Below are 21,251 nucleotides of genomic sequence, written 5' to 3'. Positions count from 1 at the left end.
ATGAACATCTAGCAACTTGCAGCCCGTGATATATTCAGGGCTCAAGATTTGGAGTTGGATATGGGCCTCCTGTTTGTGGAGTCATTTCCTCCAGGGTCTTCGAGTATTGTCCAGATAACATCTCTGAGGGTCTCTCAAGGCCACTGAAGCAACAGGCTTTGAAGTTTCTTCTGGGCTTCTCCAGTTGGCAGATCTTCCCCATTCCACCCCCTATCCAGATGTGCCAGGCATACCCCTGCCTGGGCCTCCTGGCACAAGAGATAAAATGCAAAGGCTTACTCCCAGCAGCTGGGCCAGGAGATAGCAGCAGGGAAGGAGTAGGAGAGGAGAAACCTGTTGGGGTGCTCACAGGAGGAGTGGAAGGAAGTTTTGCTATTTACAGATTCTTAAGCCAACAAAAGTACCTACATCATTTTCTGTCTGGAAGACATATTCAGGGAGAGAACCCAGAAGCAAAAGTGCAAGACAGGCATTTCCTGTGGTCAAGTGGATAAGAGCAGCCTGCAGCCATGGGACAGGGTGAGCTGAGCCAGATCTCCACAGGGCTTCCGGGACTGTCAGTGGCCTCTCTGTCATTACGTGTTTTCAATAAAGGAAGTGGGATGATGGTGGAAGTGATGGTGGTGTGGCTATGGTGGTGTTGGTGGGGTGCTGGTGCAGTGGAGGGGACGGTGGTGTGGCTGTGGAGTGGGAATGGGGTGGGGTGTTGGCGTAAATTGGTGGTCGTATTTGTGATGATGACGGTGAGATGGTGATGGGGGTTAACATGGATTTATGTTTTTATCCCAGGATCATCATAACATGACTGTTCACAGCTCACTGGGTTGTGATACAAGTGAGAGACACCCTGGGAAAGCATGGGGGTGTCATAGTTCCAAGGTCAAATGGGAGAGAAGGGGAGGTGGGAGTCAGGGAATCCAGCTAAAAGAGGCAGAGGCCGACACAAGGCAAAAAAACAGGCAGAGGTCACCAGACTCAGAGCACTCTTGCCAGGAATTAAGTACTATCTCCTGGCCTGTGGAATTGCCCGCCCTTTTGTGTCCTGGGGAAGAAGAAGTGGGCAGGCAGAGGGAGGGGATGAGGAGACTGTGGGGACAGCGGGAAGCAGCTGCGGTTCTGTTGCTACAGAAACTGCCTCATGCCTCAGCCCCGGTCGGCCAGTCTGGTGTGTGGAGGGTGACTCGCCATGAGACCAACACCTGTGAGGGGAAGAAAAGAGCTCTGGGCAGATTCAGACGATGAACTTGATCATGCCCTGTGAAAATAGGGCAGACACACCAATAAATCATCCTTTTTGCTCTTTTGGGCCCTAGATAAACTAAAAATCTACTCCATCAAAGGGACACATTTGAGGATATCAGGAGATTGTCAAGTCTAGTCCCAAACCAGAAGATACCCCAGGGCACCAAATCCTTTCCAGGCAGGAGGCAACAGAGCACCCAGTCGCCACCAGAGAGGATTCACTGAGCATTAGCTCCGTGGTCGTGGTGTGCTGGGGCTGGCTCGTGCTGGCTTGCACAGGCTTGCTAGAGCCAATTGCCAAATTTTTAGGAATCTTGTGCACCGGTTCTTAAACACAGGCATTATTAAGAATTTAATTGTATAGACTCACAAGTAAACAAATTATATTAAAAACAAAGATAAAAAGTACTCCAAACTCATCACTTCCTAATTATTTTACTCCTTTTTACCTTCATGTTCTTGAGGATATTTAATTCTATTGTATCTGTATAGTGGGAAAACCATATAATGGTGTGTCACCCTGCACTTCTTCACAACTCTGTGCTCAGTGACATCATATCAGTAGCTCGAAATTGGCCCAGGTGCAAGTGTTTACGCCACAGACATTGGCAAATGGCACCCCTCAGTGCTCCGCCTCCCCTCAGCCCCCAAGCCAGTCGTTAAACATTTACCACACGTAACTGCTTGAAGGGCACGCAGGAGGCAGCGTGAGGTATTGTGAAAAGCAGAGGGCAGAGGGTGGGACGCTGTACACATCAGTGAAACCTCTGAAGAGCATCCCACCTGGGGTCTCTGTGTTAACACGACTTCTCACTGCATTGTGATTCAAATAGAGGAAGACCCTGGAAAGCATGAGGGTGTCATAGCCTCAAGGCCCAATCGAGGAGAGAGGGTGGTGGGAGCCAGGGAATCCACCTGAAAGGGGGAGAAGCTGGCATTAAGCAAGAAGGCAGGCAGACCCCAGAATGCGGAAACCGCAGAGGCCGCTGCAAGGGGCTGCCAGCACAGGGGTAGGCCTGAGGCCCCCGCGACGCACCTCAGAAACTCCCGTCGAGGCTGTGTCAACGTTCTCCTCCATCCACTGAGGGAGCAAACACTGGGGCAGGGGAGGCGGATATAAAAACACCCTGTGCCCCGGAAAGCGCACAGTGAAAGGAGAGCAGAGGGCAGGTGACAGCTATGAAATGGAACAAGTGCTGGGAAAGTGGAGCAGAGCACTGTGGCGGCTCAGAGGACCCACCTCTGCCTGCAAGAGTCAGTGAAGGCTTCAGAGGCAAGTGCCTCTGGGTCTTGGAAGACGAGTAGGCACCAGCCAGGTAGAGAGGAGACAGGGGTAGCCTCCCAGACAGAACCAGCGTCCAGCTGAATCCTAAATAGTGGCTCTTGCTGTGACACTGTGGTCATTGTGTGGATTCGGATACACTGAGGCTCAAGGCATATGCCTTAGGACGTGACTGCTCACCATTCCGCCGTCCAGTCCAGCTCCACCAGCCCGCAGGGGCAGGGCTCGTCCTAGGCCCCAGCACCGGCCAGGTGCTAAGCAGAGAGAATCATTTCTGGTTTCTGAGTGCTGCTGTACTTCAATTTCTAAATCCCAGCCTCGCAGTGGCTATGTTCTGGCCATGGCCTTGCCAAGCCAGGACAAGGGGGATACAAGGGCCCAAGGAGCATCCAAGGGCACCAGGACCAGACATGTAGGGAGGTTCTTGCCCCCTCTGCACGCTTTCACATTTCTTCATATTCAATACCGGTTCTTTCTCCCTAATTTTATATCATTGGCATCTTCTATCAGCTCCACCACTAATGAAAGAAAAAATAGAGCAAGTGGGTTGCTTTCCTTTCTTTCTTCATCCTTCCCCTCTACTCTTGAGTTCTAAACCAGAAAGGTTGGGAACTGAAGGAAATTTGAAATAGGAGTATCTTGGATTCGCCAAGACATGTCTTGGAGCCTAAGGGACTTTGCCATCGGGGTCAGATCACCTCCCTGAAGTAGGTCAGATCTTATTCCACAGCGCAAGCAAAAGCCATAGCTTCTCTCTCACAGCAGCTGAGCCAGTGCAAAACTGCAGGCTGCCTTTCAGACCAAGGAGCTCCCAATGGCCTTCTGCCATCAAAGGAATGAAACTCCTTTGCTGCAAGAGGAAACAAACTTTTTCTTTTTAGTGTCATGCCTTATCTTGGGCTTGCTGAGCATATTTTTTGACTTTCCTGCTCCTTGTTTTTTCCCCCTCCCTCTGTAAAATGAGAATTGACTGATAGACTGTCATAATACTCTCAGAATACCTCCTTGAAGAGTTTTTCTGGGGTGCATAGTACTGTGAGTTTGGTGAGACTCTAGGTCAAAGAGCCACCACGCATGATCTTGGATGAGTCGGTTCCATGCTCAGCCTTACTCCTGTCATCTATGAAACAAGAGAATTGGACTCAATGATTTCAAAACCAGTTCTAAAAATTACGTGATTGTGCTCTAAGAAAAAATGAGAAGGGGTGAGCAAGATTCTGGGTTTTATTCATTGCTTTTGGGCTGGGACCAGAAAAGGATTCAACCATGAGAACAAGCGTTGTTCTCATTAATAAAAATAATAACAGTCCCATTTAATGGGACTTACTGTGTGCCTGATACTGTGCTAAGTGTATTACGTCCATTGCCTCATTTAATCCCCACAACTTGCAAGGAGGAGTGATTATTCTCAGGAAAAGGAAACTGAGGCTTAGGGTGGTTAAGTTACTTGCCTGAGGTCACACAGCTTATAAGTAATAAGTTGAGCCAAGGATTTTAACCCTGGCCTCTGACTCCTAAATCTCTGCTTTTGCTTATGTTGTCACATTTACCTAGTCTCCATGATGTCTCTCTTTTCATAATAGCCCTGAGTATCAAGAGCTGCGACTTCCAGGCAGCAGGAAACAATGAGGAGCACCACACCAAAGCCATCAGCTCCCGGCGACTCATCGTGAGGAGGGGGCAGCCCTTCACCATCATCCTGCGCTTCCGCGCTCCAGTCCGCGCACTTCTGCCTGCCCTGAAGAAGGTGAACCTCATTGCGCAAACTGGTAAGTGGGACAGGCCTAGACGTCTTTGGCAGCAGGACTGAGGGTGTGGGGTTCTCTCTGCAGCACCCTCTTAGACAACAAGGGGCAAATGGCCCACACCACAGGTGGGTCTTCAAAAGTCCTGCCCAGCCAGCAGGGCTGCTGTGAGGGTGCCCCAAGATGGCATAAATACTGTTGTATTTATGAGTCACAAATACTGTTGATTATGACTCAGAAGTTGCTCGGTGGCATTATCACTAAGGGGTTTCTTTTGGTTGCAAATGTAATATCAGCTTTGTAGAAAACCGTGAATGGGATCTAATCCAGGCTAAATATAACATTTAATTGCAACTACATGTCAGATATTGGGCCAAGCACGTCACATACACTACCTTATTCAGTCTTCACATGGGCCCTATGAAGCAGGTACTATTATTATGCCCACTTTATAAACTATGAAGCTTTTATAGACGTAGGTCCACGGATGCCAAGAGCCTGTGCTCTCCCATCTCCCTGTGCTGCGCCTCATTACCGGATGGGCCTCTTTCATTCTCCTCCAAAACCAATTTTCACCTGCTCTGTCCTCATAATACTCTGACTTCATTACTCTGAGTTGTGACCAAGAACTCCAAATGACCTATTTATCGCTGTGTCACTGCAGGAGAGCAGCCTTCCAAAGACAACAGGACCCAAGCCACATTCCCAATTTCCAGTCTGGGGGACCGAAAGTGGTGGAGTGCAGTGGTGACGGAGAGAGATGCCTGGTCCTGTACCATCTCGGTGACCACGCCCGTGGATGCTGTCATTGGCCACTACTCACTCCTGCTGCAGGTCTCAGGCAGGGGGCAACACCTCCTGGGCCAGTTCACGCTGCTCTTTAACCCCTGGGGTAGAGGTATGTTTGGACCTGGGCCAGCCTGCGTTGCACAGGGACTCAAGGCACCGGGGCTGGGGCGCAGCTCTGGCAGGGAGCACCTGCCCCCGGCCCCTGTAGGCAGCCCCCTCTAAGGGCAGCTCCAGCACTCAGTTACACTGCTGCTTCTCCCTGCATGGACAGGCTCTCAATCCCAGGGCCCTCTCTTTGCAAAGCTTGTCTCACCACCAGCCCCAGTGCTGTCTCAGGCTGTTTGGGTCAGGAGTTGAGACTCACTGTGGTGACCCTAGGAAAGCGACCCTTTATTGTAACGATAGAGGGGCGAGAACGAGAAAGGGGTTCAGGAATAAGGTGGCCTGAAAGATGGGCCTCTTGCTCTCTCTCCAGTCTCCCCTAGTCTGTCTCCAGGGTGCATTCAGGTTGTGCAATTTGGAAAATCCTCTTTAAGAAAAAGAATATAAAACGGTGAATTGCTAAGGACCCCCCACAGGGCCTGAAGGGATCTGTGTTGGTGAGGGTCCCGACGCTTCAGCTTCAGCTTCACACTAAAGCCACCCTGTTTTGCTGTCTTTGTTCCTCTCCACTTACTTGTTCTGTTCTTACTACAGATTGCTGGGTCCTCTTCATATTGACTTGTCCAAATATCTGCCTGGAGCCTTATAGCTCACCAGTCTGTGGTGGGCTTCCCTGGGGTCGGGTGGCCTCCTGGGGCCCAGTCAGGGGCCACCTCTGGCAAAGCTCAGCCCTAGCTGTGGCTGTGGCCGTGACTATTTCATCTAGAAAGGACCATCAGACATGGTTGACTTGCCCAAAATAAGACCCCAATGGGGTGTCTTCTCTTCCTTCCCATTGTGAAGATTGAGTCTGTCTTTCGTTTTAATTTATTTTTTTTTTAAAAAAAGGCAATGTCTTTCCTTTTAAAATCTGCCTCACCCACCTTAACCCTTTTGGCTCCCTGAAGGGTTGTTTGGGAGAATGGGAAACACTTCCTGTCCCTGCAACACCAGACAAGGGCATAGCCCTTTTCCTTTCAAGAGTTTCACTGCCAGCCTGGAGGGGACCCTGTTACAAGGCGGCGCTGGGAACCTGGCAGAAACATGGGGAAGTAAAAGAACCTTCCCAGGTTCTTACAGATGGCCCCGTGCCTGGACCCCAGTTCCTGACTGCCCTCCTCTGTGGTACCTGAATCCCAGTGGCCTCTCTCTCCACTTCTCTTGCCCAGGGTACAGGTAACTGACCCCCTGCCCCACCCTTTATGTGCCCCACCCACAGCTCAGGCCCTTCTTTCTGCTCCAAGGGTATAGGCAGGTGGAACACTAGACGGAAACTAGTGTCCATTCAGGGGCCCCAGCCCCACGTGGGTGAATGTGGATGCAGGCCCTTTGGCTGGGGAGGCCCCGTGGCTTCCCACATACTGCCAGAAAGACCTTCAAGCCATTTCCCTCTAAAGCTGAGGCTTTGGGGTACCCCCTAGCTGACTCTGAGTCCACATCCAGAGCTAGGCCCTGGTGACCAGAGCAAAGACACAGCAAGGACAGTTCTGGGACAGTGCTTGGTTCAGGGGTAACCCACAGTGGTGACTCCAGCGCCAGGATTCCTGCCTTTGTGCTCAGTTTGTAGGGACTGCCTAGGGAAGGCTGCTCTACATGAGTGTGTGCGGAGTGTCTGGGCAGGGGTGAGTTGTTGGCTCTGCTCATCTGGGAGGTGAGTAAGAGATTTTCAGAGATTCTCTGACATCTCAGTCTCATCTTAGCATACTTGGAGATGGTGCTCTCCTGGATTCAAAAGAAAATTTTACATCATATAATGAAAATCAAAGCCCTATTTATAGGCTGAGAACTTTATAAAATGGGCTGCACCCAAGTGGAGAAAAGGAGGGTGGTACTACCTGTGCTCTCATAATGTACTTCCCAGAGGCCTACAGATCCTGGGGCCAAACACCTCAGTTTGACGTGATTTCCAAGGAGGTGACGCCTCGCTGACTTCACAGAGAGTACTCAGGATGGAAGGGCAGGAGTCAAGGGCTCCTTGGGCATGTGGTTGTGTGATTTTAGGCCCCAGATTTTTCAGGGATTCCTAATTTCTAATATTCTGTCTTTCTGTTGCCTTGAGTACTCTCATCCCAGCTGGATGTCTAGAGGGCCCCTGAAAGGTGACAGTTCAGAAATCTTTTTCTCTTTCTAGCCTCCAGGAACTAGTCCAACCACCCCAGCCACTGGGTCAGAGCCACGGGCACTTGGTGAGCAGGGCAGTTCCCCCGCTGTTCCCAGCTTCCCAGAGTGAGCGATGACTCCTTAAAAGTCGCCCACCCTCCCCACAATGTGCAGCCCAACCTTGGATGAGGAAAGCAGGAGGGGCACCAGGAAGAGACCCCAGGAGTCCTAGGCCCACTTAGACACCCCCAGGGCAGAAATCCAATGCTCTTACTTCCACTTCTCAACCTCACAGCTCCTTCTGACCCTGTCTTGCCAAATGCTCCTCTTCCCTGTGCTCACTCCTGTCAACCTATGCTTAACTACTTTTTTTCTGAAACACCTTTTTTTGGTCACAAATTAGGCTTGTGGGAAAGACATACAGGTCACTGGGAAGCTCCCTGGGTTGTTGTCAATTTCTCTTGGGCGATTTCTCTTGCTCTCTGGCTGTACCTGTCTTCGGGAAACGACTAGGCTTTTTAAGCTTGGCTTGTTCCTATCTGCCTGGCTGGACATGCAGGCCGCACTCTGATTCACCAGGGACCCTGGGCCGGGTCCCAGTGGGAGCTGAGGACGAAGGACTTTCTCCTCGGTCTTCAGCCCAGAGCTGAAGGGAGGCCTGTAGCCAAACCTGACCCAGGCAGGGAGGGCAGAGGTCTGGATGTGAAGGGCAGGCCTAGCACCCCACAGGCTCCCATCCCCCCATTTCTTGCCAGAGGATGCTGTGTTCCTGGGGAATGAGGCCCAACGCAGGGAGTACTTGTTGAACCAGAACGGTCTCATCTACCTCGGCACGGCTGACTGCATCCGGGCAGAGTCCTGGGACTTTGGCCAGGTACTAGGGACCTCGGGGGGTGAGGGGGACAGTGGCTGTCCTGTAACCTTCAATGTCCAGGCCAAATAAAGCTGGCCTGGTCATGAGGCCATTTCTTTAGCTCACTTCAGTCCTGTAGTGCCTCTCTTTCCTCTGGGCCACATCCAACCATCCTCCACAGCTGCCAGAGTTATCTTCCTAAGAACTGCGGCAAACCAAGTCTCTGTCAAATCCCCACTGTCTACAGCTGTCCCCAAGCTTTTTTGCACCAGGGGCTGTTTTCATGGAAGACAATTTTTCCACAGACACAGGGATGGCTTCGAGATGATTCAAGTGCATCACATTTATTGTTCAGTCGAACCTCTCTGTTAATGATAATCTGTATTTGCAGCCGCTCCCCAGCACTAGCATCACCGCCTCAGCTCCACCTCAGATCATCAGGCATTAGATTCTCATAAGGAGCACGTAACCTAGATCCCCTGCATGAGCAATTTCCAGTAGGGTTCTGCTCCTATGAGAAGTAGATAATGCCTCCACTGATCTGACAGGAGGTGGAGCTTAGGTGGCGATGTGAGTGATGGGGACTGGCTGTAAACACAGATGAAGCTTCCTTCACTCACCGGCGCTCACCTCCTGCTGTGTGGCCTAGTTCCTAAGAGGCCACAGGTCTGCAGCCTGGGGGTTGGGGACCGCAGGTCTACAGGATAAAGACCCAATCCCTGGCTGGACACCAAGGGCCCTTCCAGCCATGCCCCTGCTTTCCTTTCCCATGAGCCACCCCATGCTCTAGCTCCTCTTGTCCCTGGACCCCCAGACTGAACATTCCCTCTGGCTGGAATAGCTTCCCTCCCTTGTCTCCTGGCAATCTACGGTCACTTAAGACCTTCCGGAAGGCTTCCCCACCCCACAAAGGCAGAGGGAGTCTCTCCACTGTGCTCCTGCTCTGTGTTGGCTTCTCTACAACAGCCTAGGCCATGTTGCTGTGATCTGTAATCTAAGGGGCTGCGTGCCCATCCCCAGCCCTAAACTGTGGGCTCCTCAAGAGCAGGAGCTGCCTTGGTAACCTCCACACCCAGGTCAGTGCCGGTGGGAGCAGCAGGTGTTTGCTAAATGGAAACGAAATGAAACAAAGCTGCGTAGTGCAGGTCCTTACAAGCTCACACCCTTCTGGGAGAGTCAGACAACAGAACAGGCCAAGGACTGCATGCCTAGGCACAGGGACCAAGTGGGAGGGAGGGAAAAGCCAGAACTCCCAGGGGGGACACCGAGGCAAGGGAGGAAGTTGCGGAGCCTGGGCCTAGGAGAATGACAAGACCATGGGGCTGTCTTGTGGTGTGAGTGCTTGACCTGGAGACCCTTCATCACGTCCCTGTGTGTTCCTTCCAGTTTGAGGGGGATGTCATCGACCTTAGCCTGGGCTTGCTGAGTGTGGACAAGCAGGTGGCAGAGTGGAGCCAGCCTGTGCACGTGGCCCGTGTGGTGGGTGCCTTGGTGAGTGAGAGGTCGGGGGAGCCAGAGTGGGGAGGAGATGAGACAAGAGCCCTCTGACAGACCTGCCCCACCTCTGCAGCCCTGGAAATCCTCAAGTCACAAATGGTCCCCTCCTGCCAGGGTGTGAGGGACAGTTCCCATGAAGGTTCTGAGTGAGGAGAGGAGAAGGACAGGCAATGGCACCCACAGGGGTGAGAAAAGGAAAAAGAACAATCATCCCTCAGGACAAAGGCAGCTGAGGACTAAACCTGGCCTGGACCCCTCAGAGAACTCTTTTCCCTTCTCCTGACCCCCTCCCCCAACCTGGAGGCTTAGGTCCTGGGGAAGGAGGGCGTTGTGTCCATCTCACCCACTGCTTGCTGCTATGGTGATCAAAGGGACTTGTTTTCGTTTCTAAATTATTCCTAAGAAAATGCAGGCCACGAAGGTAAGATGGTGCTTTGCCTTGTCCCTAAAAGTCCTTTCAGAGCAGTAATGTGTTCTCCATTTTCTCCTGTGCCTCTGAAGTCCCCACTGAAGAGGTAGTGGGAGTCAAGGCCAGCCTGGGAATGGGAGGAAGCTTGGGACAAGCAGTCTCCAGGACTCAAGTGTGGACCACCTCAAAAGAGTCAGGGCCAGGAATCTAAGGGCCAGTGAAACCAGCTCCCAGTGAGGGGCGGACAGCTATCATGCTCCTTCATGGCTGTAGCTGGAGGATGTGTTAAGGAATCCTGGGGCCGGGCACAGTGGCTCACGCTTGTAATCCTAGCACTCTGGGAGGCCAAGGCAGGAGGATTGCTTGAAGTCAGGAGTTCAAGACCAGCCTGAACAAGAGTGAGAACCTGTCTCTATCAAAAAATAGAAAAAATTAGACTGGTGTGGTGGTACTCGCCTGTAGTCCCAGCTACTTGGGAGGCTGAGGCAGGAGGATTGCTTGAGTCCAGGAGTTTGAGGTTGCCGTGAGCTAGGCTCAAACCACGGCACTCTAGCCCTGGCAACAGAACGAGACTCTGTCTCAAAAAAAAAAAAAAGGAGGAATTCTGGGCCCCAGCCCTAGAGATTATAACCTAGCAGGCCCAGCATGGAGTCCCAGAAACATGCAGGTTTAACAAGTGTCAGGTGACTGATGCAGGTGGTCTGTCCACCATGCTCTTCACAGCTCCCCAAGCATGGTGAACAGACCACTTGCCTCAGTCACCATCCCCTGGAAACTGTCCTGCTCGGGGGACTCACACACTGACATCCACACATTTCCCCAAACAGCTGCATGCTCTCAAGGAGAAGCGTGTCCTGCCCACACCGCAGAGCCAGGACGCCCAGGAGCGGGCCTTGCTGAACAAGCGCCGGGGCAGTGTGCCCATCCTGCAGCAGTGGCTCACTGGCCGAGGGCGACCTGTGTATGACGGTCAGGCCTGGGTGCTGGCCGCTGTTGCTTGCACAGGTACAGAGCAGGCGATGCTCAGGTCGGTCACCTTGGCTACTAAGCAAAGTGCCTGTCCTGCCTCTTGGGTTGTCCCTTGGTCCCCTATGTGGGAGGGACATTTCTAAATTCTGCCTCTACTCTGCAGCGTTTCCCCACCTTTGTCACGCCCATGAGCACTTGTCCCAAGCAGCTCCTCTCCACCAGCTTCTGCTTCTCTGCCCTCAGCGAAGTCGGGCTCGTTTGCACACTCTGCTCCCAAACTCACTTTCTCCCTGAAACCTTCCCTGCCCCTGCCCCACCAGGGCACACCCGCAGGGCTCTGTTATATATTCTGTAACCCTCTCCCCACTATAAACTCTCCTCACTGCATAACTTGTGCCTTATTTGTCAGCCTTTATACATCCTGTTTTGGGCTGTCAGTCCTAACTGCCTGGTGCCTGTACTTCTCCTCCATCCACAATGTCACCTGGCATTTTAAGGCAGAGCCCGCGCAGAGGAGACACTGAAAACTCTAGCCGTACACACTCCCCCAGGCCCGGTCTCCGGCGCCCCTGACCCTCGCCCCCGTTCACGCAGTGCTGCGATGCCTGGGAATCCCCGCGCGCGTCGTGACCACGTTCGGCTCGGCCCAGGGCACCGGTGGGGGTCTGCTGGTGGACGAGTACTACAATGAGGAGGGGCTTCAGAACGGAGAAGGCCAGAGAGGCGGAATCTGGTGAGAAGCCCGAAGGCGAGGAGGTTCAGACCAGGAAGGGCTCCACTCCTGCATGGTGTACCGAGGGGGAACCCTACACCCGAGTGGCCCTGGCCCTGGGAGTATGGGCTTTCAGGACTCCTGGAGGCAGGTGCCTATGGTCAGCCGTGGTGTGCATGCCCCTTCCTGGGAGTGTTGCAGCCACTTTTACACAGTGTCCTCCCAGCCCATGGTAACAACAACTCTGCCAGGCCACATTTCTAGAACCTCTTCAGCACCCCTTTTTTCCCCACCTGAAGTTTTCCCTGTGCTACATTCAGGATTTTCCAGACTTCCACAGAGTGTTGGATGACCAGGCCTGCTCTGCCCCAGGGGTATGATGGATGGCAGATTCTGCACCCAAGTGCTCCCAGAGGAGAAGGTAAAGCCTAGGGGTGGGGCCGGGACACTCAGGGCCACGAGAGCTGAAGGAGCCCCTTGGAGAGGAAACAGGAGCAGCGGGTGGTCCAAAGGGAGTCTGCATCCTCCAGAACAGGAGAAGCAGAAGGAAAGATCATGGCCAGCCAAATGCTGACCTGATGCCAGCCGGCTCAAAGGAATAAAGGTGTCAGCCATCCTGGCGACAAGGCTGCGGGGAGACTAGGCCCACCTTAGAGCAACGGGCACAGGAGCTGAGTCTCAATGAAGGGCAGAGGGTCTAAGTGGCTAGTGGATGTGGTGGGCCAGGGGCTTGCAAGGTGGGGCTTCTGAGGTTTTGGACATGGATGAGGAAGGTATCGGGATAGGCTGAAACCCAGAGAAGGAAACTTCGGGACCCACAAAAAGATAGCTCTTCCTCATCCAAGAAGAGAAATGTCACAGAGCCTGGCACCTGGCAAGTGCTCAAGAAAGCTAACCTATTCCTGTCATCAGCAGTAGAGCTGGCTTGAGGACTCCCTGTGCTAAGTGTGTTCCTCTGAGGTTCTGCCTGTGCAGTTCCTGAAAGGGCTCCTGCCATAGGCCATGACCAGAAAGTATTATCGCAAGATGGTTGTGAGCCTCACCTCTGTGATACTGTCTCAGAGACCCTGCCTGTGCCCCCCTCTGACCCTGGTCCTGGCGGAGGGAGAACAAAGTATGAGATGGGGACGGAGGTTATGCAGCTCTGAGCTGAGCAGAGGTCTGGGCATGGTTCCTTTGCACATTGACCGTTCTCTCCCTCAGTCCCGGGCTTCTGTGACCTGGTCCCAGTCAGAGCAGTCAAGGAGGGGACACTGGGGCTGACCCCTGCAGTGTCAGACCTTTTTGCCGCAGTAAACGCCTCATGTATGGTCTGGAAGTGCTGTGAAGATGGGACACTGGAGCTGACTGACTCCAACACAAAGTATGTTGGCAACAACATCAGCACCAAGGGTGTGGGCAGTGACCGCTGTGAGGACATCACTCAGAACTACAAGTATCCTGAAGGTACTGGTCAGGGAAGGGCCACAGGCCTCTCAGCACCTAGAACAGCAAACAGGGGGAAGGGATGGGCCAGACAGATGCAGGCCAGAAAGAGTCCCAGTCCCTCCCCATCATATAAAACAGCATTTCTCAACCCTGTTGGATGCTATTGGCATTTTGTTCCAGATAATCTTTGTTGTGAGGGGCTGTGCATCCTAGGACATTTGGCAGCATTCCTGGCCTCTACCCATGAGATGCCAGCACCCCTTACCGCTACTACCACCACTTGTGACAACCAAAAATGTCTCCAGACATTTCCAAATGTCCCTTGGTGGGGAAAAGTGCCCTCAGTTGAGAACTATTGTTATAAAGCAATACACCTAAGACCAAGCCCAGCTGCCAGAAGACTTTTGATGTTGCCCTTCTCTCTATCCCCTCCAACGCCCCCCAACCTGTTCCTCCATGTCAGTTAATGGCACCACCAGCCACCTATTTGTCCAAACAAAAAGGCTCACACCACCCTGTGCTGTCCTCACGTCTGTCCCAGCTCTCTTTCCCCACTGCTGATAGTTAATCCAGGGCCTCACCCTCTCTTGTCTATGGGACTGCAATAGCCTCCTAATTGGTCCCCCTGCCTCTAGTCTCTCCATCATCATTCCGTTTCCAACTTTCAGTTTCCAGAATGAGCTTTCTAAGGCTCGAATGTTATTAATGTTACTCCCCTGCTCCAGAATATTCCATAGCCTCCACTGTCCTTGGAATAAATCCAAATTCTTTTACATAAGAAGATTCAATTCCCTGCAAAACTGTCCTCAGAAAAAGTGTTGACTTGTCCCAAAGCTTGCTCTCTCTCATCATTAAAGGAACAAATTCATAGCACTTGAAAAAGAACTTCACCCTTGAGTGGCTTGAAAGAGAGACACTGTACCTATCTCTGGTGGATCTGCCTAACACAGACCCTTTTGGGCTAAATATGGCCTTAGAAGTTTGCAAAGCTCTTGTGACTTTGGCAGTTGAGCAGAAGTGGGTAAATGACTTTTAATCCTGGGCTTTTATTAGAAGGGTCTATATTTGCTGGCTAAGAGGCCTGTTGTGTTTCTTCTGTTCTCCAGGATCCCTGCAAGAGAAAGAGGTGCTGGAGAGAGTCCAGAAAGAGAGAATGGAACATGGGAAAGACAATGACATCCATCCTCCCAGTCTCAAGAGTGCTAATCCTTTGTACCTGTTCTTGGAAGCACCCAGCTCTCTACCCCTGAGAGGAGATGCCCAGCTCTCAGTGACCCTGGTTAACCTCAGCGACCAGGAGAAGGTGGTGCAGCTGGCAATTGCAGTCCAGGCTGTGTACTACCATGGCGTCCTTGCTGCCAAGCTCTGGAGCGAGAAGCTGTCCCTCACACTCAGCGCCAACCTAGGTAACATTCTTATGTCCCCACCAGACACCTCCCGCACCCTTGGCTCCTGCCCTGGGCAGGCAGCAGCCACAGAGCACCCCAGAGCACCCCCTGCAGGTCTCCAGAGATGGCTTTTAGCCCCTGGTGCTCACACTCACTTTCTCTGTCTTTCTCATTCAATCATTCAACACATGTTTGTTGGATCTGACATTGGGAAAAAGGAAACAATTCCAGCTGCAGTCAGATAAGTAAACAGGCCCTTCATCGCAGTGTGAGAAGCATTTGCTGAGGTAAACGGAATACAACGGCGGGAGAGCATCTCGCCCAGGCTACAACAGGCTGCCCCCAAATAAATCATACTGCACTGAGTCTGGAAGGATGAGTAGGAGAGTAATAGACAGAAAAGTCAGTCACGACATTCCACACAGAAGGAATAACATGTGCACAGGTCCCTCTTCCTCCCTGAGATTCTCATTTAATTGGTCTGGGATGGGGTCCAGGCATTGGTATTTCTTAAAAACTCCCTATGTTACTCCAGGTTTGAGATTCCCTGGACCAGAGCACTGGCTCTCAGACTTTGTTGCACGTTAGAATCACCTGGGGAAATTCGATGCTCAGCCTGCATCCCAGACCAATTAAATCCGACCACTCCACGATGGAACACAAACATTAGAATTTTTAAAAACTCCTCAGGTAATTCCAACATGCAGGCAAGTTTGAGAATCACTGGACTAGAGCTTGTCTACAGGATTGCAACAGCCTCCTAACCAGTGCCCCTGCCTCCAGTCTCTGCATCCTTCCTCCCTTTCCAAGCACAGGAGGAGCGGAGCGGGGCAAGTGGCGTGAGAGCTGGGCAGGGCCCAGGTCATGCAGGTCTTGTATGACACGCTAAGGAGTTTGAGTTCTGTTCTCTGGGTGATAGAGAGCTGGTGAAAGGTTTTAACCAGGAGAGTCAATGTGATCGGAAATCCATTTTAAAAAGAAAGAACTTCTGGCAGAATGGAATGGAAGGGGTCATATTTAGAGTAGTGGTTCTTAACCCTGGCTGCACATTGAATCACCTGGGGAACTTTAAAAATACTGATGCCTGGACCTCACCGCCAGAGTCTGATGTAACTAATTAGGGGTGCGGCCTGGCATTGGGATTGTTTTATAAAGCTCCCCATTTGATTCTAATGTGCATCCAATGTTGAGAACCATTGGATTGAAGGTTGGAAGGTTTTGTAATAATCAAGCTAAAAAATGAAGGCTAACCTAAACTAGCAGCATTTAGATTTAAGACAAATTAAGGAAGTGGGATAGATTGGACTTGTGAATGTGTGTGGAGGGGGGTGGTTCTGGTTTGGGTGAGCCAATAGAATGGAGAAAATGGGGAAGAAATGGGTTTGGGGAGAAAATGATGAATTTGGTTGCGGCACATGTTTGAAAGCCCATGAAACATCCAAGCAGAGATGACCAGTAGACAGCTGGAAACCTAAATCTGGTATTGAAGATAAAGCCCTGGGCTGGAGATAAGACATAGGAATCCCAGCACAGAGGGGGCCTCCAAGAGTCAGGGCATGGATGAGCAAGAGGGTGAGGAGGGAACCCGGCAGCACCCGCATTTAGGGGGCAGTCAGGGAAAGAGCAGAGAGTAAGGGAGACCAAGAAGTCAAAGGAAGGAATGGAGCACCCAGCAAAGTCAGCAGAGAGGTCATGAGGTGTCAAGGCTGAAAAGTGTCCATTGAGAGGGTGGACTTGCCGAGAAGCAAAGGTGAACGCCAGCTTCCTGGGGGTTAAGCAGATCGAGTCGGGGAGCTGAGACAAGTCCTTCCTGGAAGCATGACAGGGAGAGGTGAGGCTGGGTGGTAGTCAGCCAGGGACGCTGGGCAGAGGGAGGGTGCTGTGTTTTTAAGATGAGAGACAGCTGAATCTGCTTACATGTCGAGGAAATGCATGCATGGAGGACAAGACTGGAGCCTCAGGAGAGATGGGTCAAACTTGACAGTTTGACCTCTAGGGAACCGAAAAATAACTAGAATAATTACAGCTCTCATTCAGGGAGCACTTACTATTTGCCAAAAATGGCGTTAAGTGTTTTCTATGCATCATATTCTCAATCCTTGCAACCACCTTATGAGGCCAGAACCATTACTGTTCCCACTTTAGCAGCGAGGAGGAGACAGGTTAAATCATTTGCCTCAGGTTACACAGTTAGTCAGAGGTGAGGTCAAGATGGGGCACAGATTTAAAAAGCAAGGACTCAACTTGGGCAGGGGGGACACCTGGTCCCCCAAGGGGGTGACAGCAGGATATGTCCATGTCTGTAGGCTGGAAATGGGAACTTGAGCTTGAGAGGATTCCTACTTGATGGCTTCATTTTCTATGCAAAAGGGAAGGAGGAGAAGCAGAGAATGGAAAGGAACTAATGATCATATACTCAGCAACTATATGTAGCTGGTTCTAGGATAAGCACTTGATTTGTAGTTATCTCGCTTAACACAAACCATCCCACCAGAAAGGCATTGTTATTAGATGAGAACACTGAGGCCTGAAGAGCTTAACTTGTTCTAGTTCACAGGGACTCTTCCACAACCCCACTGAGGTGGTCTGCCAAGAGCACAAGAGGTGGCTTGTTTCTGGGGTACATACACTCACCCCTTGACACTGACCCTGCCTGTCATGTGTTTCAGTTAAGACAATAACCACCAGCCTGTCCTTCTCCTCTTTTGAGCAAAACCCACCTGAGAACAGCTTCCTCAGACTCACCGCCGTGGCAACGCACTCGGAGTCCAGCCTTAGCTGCTTTGCTCAGGAGGACATTGCCATTTGTAAACCACCCCTGGCCATCGAGGTAGGCACCAGTCCTTCTCTGAATTACTCTCATCTGCTACTACTCAGGTCCCCATTTCAGAAGAAATCTGAGCTCCTTAAGCTGTAGGGCGGATGGTCATGCCGCAGGATTACGAGCAAATGCTAGGTTTGAGAGCTTCTTCTCTTGGCAGTGATGGTTTCTTACATATGCTCTTAAGGTTCAAATCTCCAACTTCTTTAGTTGGTTAAGTAAAGGTTTCTAAAATTAGGGCCTTCCCAGCTGCTGCCTCCATACTTACAGGGATAATAATAGTCTATGTTTATTTAGTGCTTTATGTATATGCCAAAGGGTTTCCACCTCTCTTATTTCTTTTAATACAAAAGCCCTGTAAGGTGGAACTGTTCCCATTACTCGGGTGAAAAAACTGAGTTCCAGAGAGCAACATGCCCGAGATCATAAAAACAGGAAGTTCTAGAAGCTTATGCTCTTGCTCCAGCCCTCTTTCCATATGTCTACCCTGGCCAAAATGAATGAGATCTGGTCCCTGCCCTCAGGGAGGTAACGGTTTGGTCTTCTATGTAAGTGCTTTAAGAGAAGTCCAGAGTCACTATGGGATAGGTGAAGCAAAGTGGATTAATTCCAGCTGGTGGGTTTGGGGATGAGTTTATGAAGGATGTTGCCCTTATGCTGGGCCCTGAAAAATGGGTATGCTTTCAGTGCAGAGGTTGGGAAAGGCCACTGAAGGCAGAAGACTGAACAATGAGGTGCAGAGGAAGGGAGCCTGAGGGGTGTGCTGGGGATGGGAAAACCCCTGACATGGCTGGGATATCTTTTAGTCAAGGGAAGAAGAGGTGAGGCTGGAGAGGTGGGTTGGGGGGCAGCCGTGAAGAACCCTGAATGCAACCCAGGCTGAATTCTGAAGACAGTGGGAAACTCTCCAAGGTTTCTAAGCAGAGGAGAGGCACCATCAGAGATTGTCAGTGATGGATCAAAGGTGAGAATAAATGCAGACAAATCAGGTACAGTGATAAGGAAGTCAGCTGTGGAGTTTGGGTCAGTTTGGCAGATTTGAGAGGAGTAACTGAGGAGGGTACGGGGGTATACAGGAGGGATGAGAGTGACTGCAGCTCTGTGCCCTTGGCATTCACTGCAAGTGTGACCTCTCCCACAGATGCCAGAGAAAGCAGAGCAGTATCAGCCTCTTAAGGCCTCAGTCAGCATCCACAACTCCCTGGATGCCCCCATGAAGGACTGTGTGATCTCCATCCTTGGAAAAAGGCTCATTTACAGAGAGAGGAGCTACAGGTAAGAGACTACAAGCTTCTCATCCCACCAAGATATCTCAACTGGTCAGAAAGGCAGAAACCCAATATTCATAACTGTCTCTCTGCCATGTCCATGGAGACAGAGCAAATAGCCCCAGAAGGTGAACTAAAGAATTAGGGGTACCGAACGACGTTTCTCGTCCTGGGATCACCATGTCTACAGGGGGATGGCGGTAAGAGAGGCTATGTCGGCCTCTTGGGTACCCACTTGACCCTGGTTGCAGACCTGGTTATGCAGGAAGAGCCTGGGTACTGCTAGTGAATGCCAATGAGGGGGTTAGGGCTGGTACTAGAGAGTATTGAAGGGAGGACAGGCTACCTCTCAGTGTGACCAGAGAGCTGCATTCTATTAGTCACACCACAATATACAATTTTATTTATTGTGGCATTTGTTCACATTCCCACTACTACCTTCCTATCCTTTTGTTAGTCTGTGTAAAATGTGTACTGTTGCTCCATGAGCCTGTAGTTTTAACTTACATAAATGTATGTCTAATTGTTCTTTTCTCTCAGAACTATGTTCTTAAGATCCCCATGCGTATGTCAAGTCCATCGCTTCTGCTACACAACATTCCATCGTGTACATTCACCTCCTACCACTCCTCTCCACAGTGCTTGGCACCCAGAGTGCCTCCAACTTTCTGACACCACAAATAACGTTGCAGTGAACATCCTTACACAGGCCCCCTTATATATTTGTTTGAAACTTTGGTGGGGTCAGGGGATACATAGGCCCAGCAACAGAATTGCAGGGGCACAGGAAATAACGTGGTTTGACCAGGTATTGTTAGATTTATTTCCGGAATGGCTGCAGGAGTCTACACTCCCTCCGGAAGTACATATAATCCTATCTCTCCTCCCCTCCTGGCAACACCCAGCTTTCTATTTTCTTCTAGTCCAATAGAAATAAAGCAGTATCTTACTTTGTTTTAATTTGCAACTCTTCATGTATTTGTCAGCTTTACCCATTTCCTCCTCTGTAAATAGTTTGTCCTTATCTTTGCACACTTTTATTCTGTTGTTCTTGCCCTTTTTTCTTGTTAATTTGTCGGAGTTCCCTCTGTATTCTAGGCATTAGTCCCTTGTTGGTTTTAGATGTTGCAAATATCTTCTTTCATCATATCCACTGTATGCTTAGTTAAATACCCAGTACACAGTTTAAAGTTCAAGATACCTACTCCTACTGTCCCTGAGGTCCCTGGCAGGTGCCTTAGCCTCATGAAACTCAATGAGTCACTCCTGTCAATAAGTCAAGAGGAGGGACTGCCAACATTCAACCAGACTTTTGTTTCTCCCAGATCAACTGCAGGGCAAAGCTCCTCAAGGGAAATCTGCACCATTCCCTCAGTCACCAAAAGGTCTACAGGCAGGCCAGGAGGTTGCTGATAGGGGCTCCAAATATCACCTGCTGACATACTAACGTCCTCTCAACATGCCTGCTGCACCTACTGAGCTTAGCAATAAGTAAGGGTTCCTAAGCTACAGCCTTTCCAAACATATCCCAGTACTATTACCAAGACTTGAACCAAGCTGAAATCACAGATGATAAAAGTAAGAACAGATGCAGCTTAGAAGCCCTTAGGATGTTTTTTCTCAACCATGCAATTGCTTAGTATAGGGAGGCTCCTGTCTTCTATCCCTTTATGACCACCTCTATTTTAACAGCAAGGTACTTAGATGTTTATTTCCGCACAGTCCACCTCTTCAAGCAGGGAAGGATCAAAGTCACTGAGACCAGCAGAGCAATGAACCTGGGACAGAACTAGCATCTCCCTTTTCCTTTATTTCAGACTAGGTTCAGTGTGGCCGGGAAACACCGCGTGCACCCAGTTCCAGTTCACGCCGACACACGTGGGATTCCAGAGGCTCACTGTGGAAGTGGACTGCAACATGTTTCAGAACCTAACGAACTACAGAAGTGTCACTGTGGTAGCCCCTGAACTTTCAGCTTAAACTTCCAGCTCTATCATCACTCTCCCCAATCAACCCTTGAAGTTACAATCTAAAACCAAACATGGGCTAGGAAGAGAAACTGTGTCTCAGTCCCTTTGTGTTGCTATAAAGGAATACCTGAGGCTGGGTAGTTTATAAAGAAAAGAGGTTTATTTGGCTCACAGTTCTGCAGGCTGTACAAGAAGCATGGTGCTAGCACCTGCCTCTAGTGAGGGACTCCGGCTGCTTCTATTCATGGTGGGAGGCGAAGGGGAGCCAGCATGTGTAGAGATCACATACAAAAAGGGAAAAAAGAGAGAGAAGGGAAGAGGTACTAGGCTCTTTTTATCAACCAGCTCTCTCGGGAACCAATACAGTGAGAACTCACTCATTACCACCAGGGCACCAGGCCCCTTCATGAGGGATCTGCCCCCATGACCCAAATACCTCCCATTAGGCCCTACCTCCAACATTAGGGATCAGATTTCAACATATTTAGAAAGTTAAATATCCCAACTGTAGCACTTTGCTTATCGGACAAATGAGTCTCCATTCAGGTTGAGCAGAAGAGTGATCAGGAACAAAACTAGATTCCCAGAAATCAATAGATAAGGCATTTATTTCTGTCACCTCAGCTTAAGGTTGCCA

The 21,251-nt window shown here is 50.7% G+C and overlaps 1 protein-coding gene across 4 annotated transcripts; it reads left to right on the top strand.

The window, feature by feature from the left end:
• The first annotated feature begins 214 nt into the window (after nt 1-214).
• On the top strand, nt 215-20,703 carry EPB42 (erythrocyte membrane protein band 4.2). Of its 4 annotated transcripts, XM_012649470.1 has the most exons (15): nt 510-608; nt 1,176; nt 4,108-4,293; nt 4,934-5,167; nt 8,055-8,173; nt 9,539-9,643; nt 10,886-11,063; nt 11,622-11,760; nt 12,060-12,160; nt 12,252-12,254; nt 12,943-13,185; nt 14,274-14,573; nt 17,225-17,385; nt 18,518-18,651; nt 20,462-20,624. In XM_012649470.1, the coding sequence occupies exons 1-15, from the start codon at nt 510-512 to the stop codon at nt 20,622-20,624; spliced, it is 2,166 nt and encodes a 721-aa protein (XP_012504924.1). The 4 variants fall into 4 exon arrangements, with proteins under 4 accessions (XP_012504926.1, XP_012504927.1, XP_012504924.1 ...); XM_012649471.1 differs by lacking the exon at nt 1,176 and having other exon boundaries at nt 510-519; XM_012649472.1 differs by lacking the exons at nt 1,176; nt 12,252-12,254 and having other exon boundaries at nt 215-519; nt 20,462-20,703.
• Nucleotides 20,704-21,251: the final 548 nt, after the last annotated feature.

Source organism: Propithecus coquereli, unplaced genomic scaffold (assembly GCF_000956105.1).
Source record: "Propithecus coquereli isolate 6110/MARCELLA unplaced genomic scaffold, Pcoq_1.0 Scaffold3, whole genome shotgun sequence".
NCBI lineage: Eukaryota > Metazoa > Chordata > Mammalia > Primates > Indriidae > Propithecus > Propithecus coquereli.
The sequence above is the reverse complement of the archived record's forward strand: the minus strand, read 5'-3'. Positions and strand labels throughout refer to the sequence as shown.

What these genes read in the sequence shown, in the direction of transcription:
- EPB42 (XM_012649470.1), top strand. Translation starts at nt 510, where the DNA reads ATGGGACAGGGTGAGCTGAGCCAGATCTCCACAGGGCTTCCGGGACTG. An exon ending in CACACTCAGCGCCAACCTAG is followed by an intron (nt 14,574 to 17,224) that starts GTAACATTCTTA and finishes CATGTGTTTCAG; the next exon opens with TTAAGACAATAACCACCAGC. An exon ending in TACAGAGAGAGGAGCTACAG is followed by an intron (nt 18,652 to 20,461) that starts GTAAGAGACTAC and finishes CCTTTATTTCAG; the next exon opens with ACTAGGTTCAGTGTGGCCGG.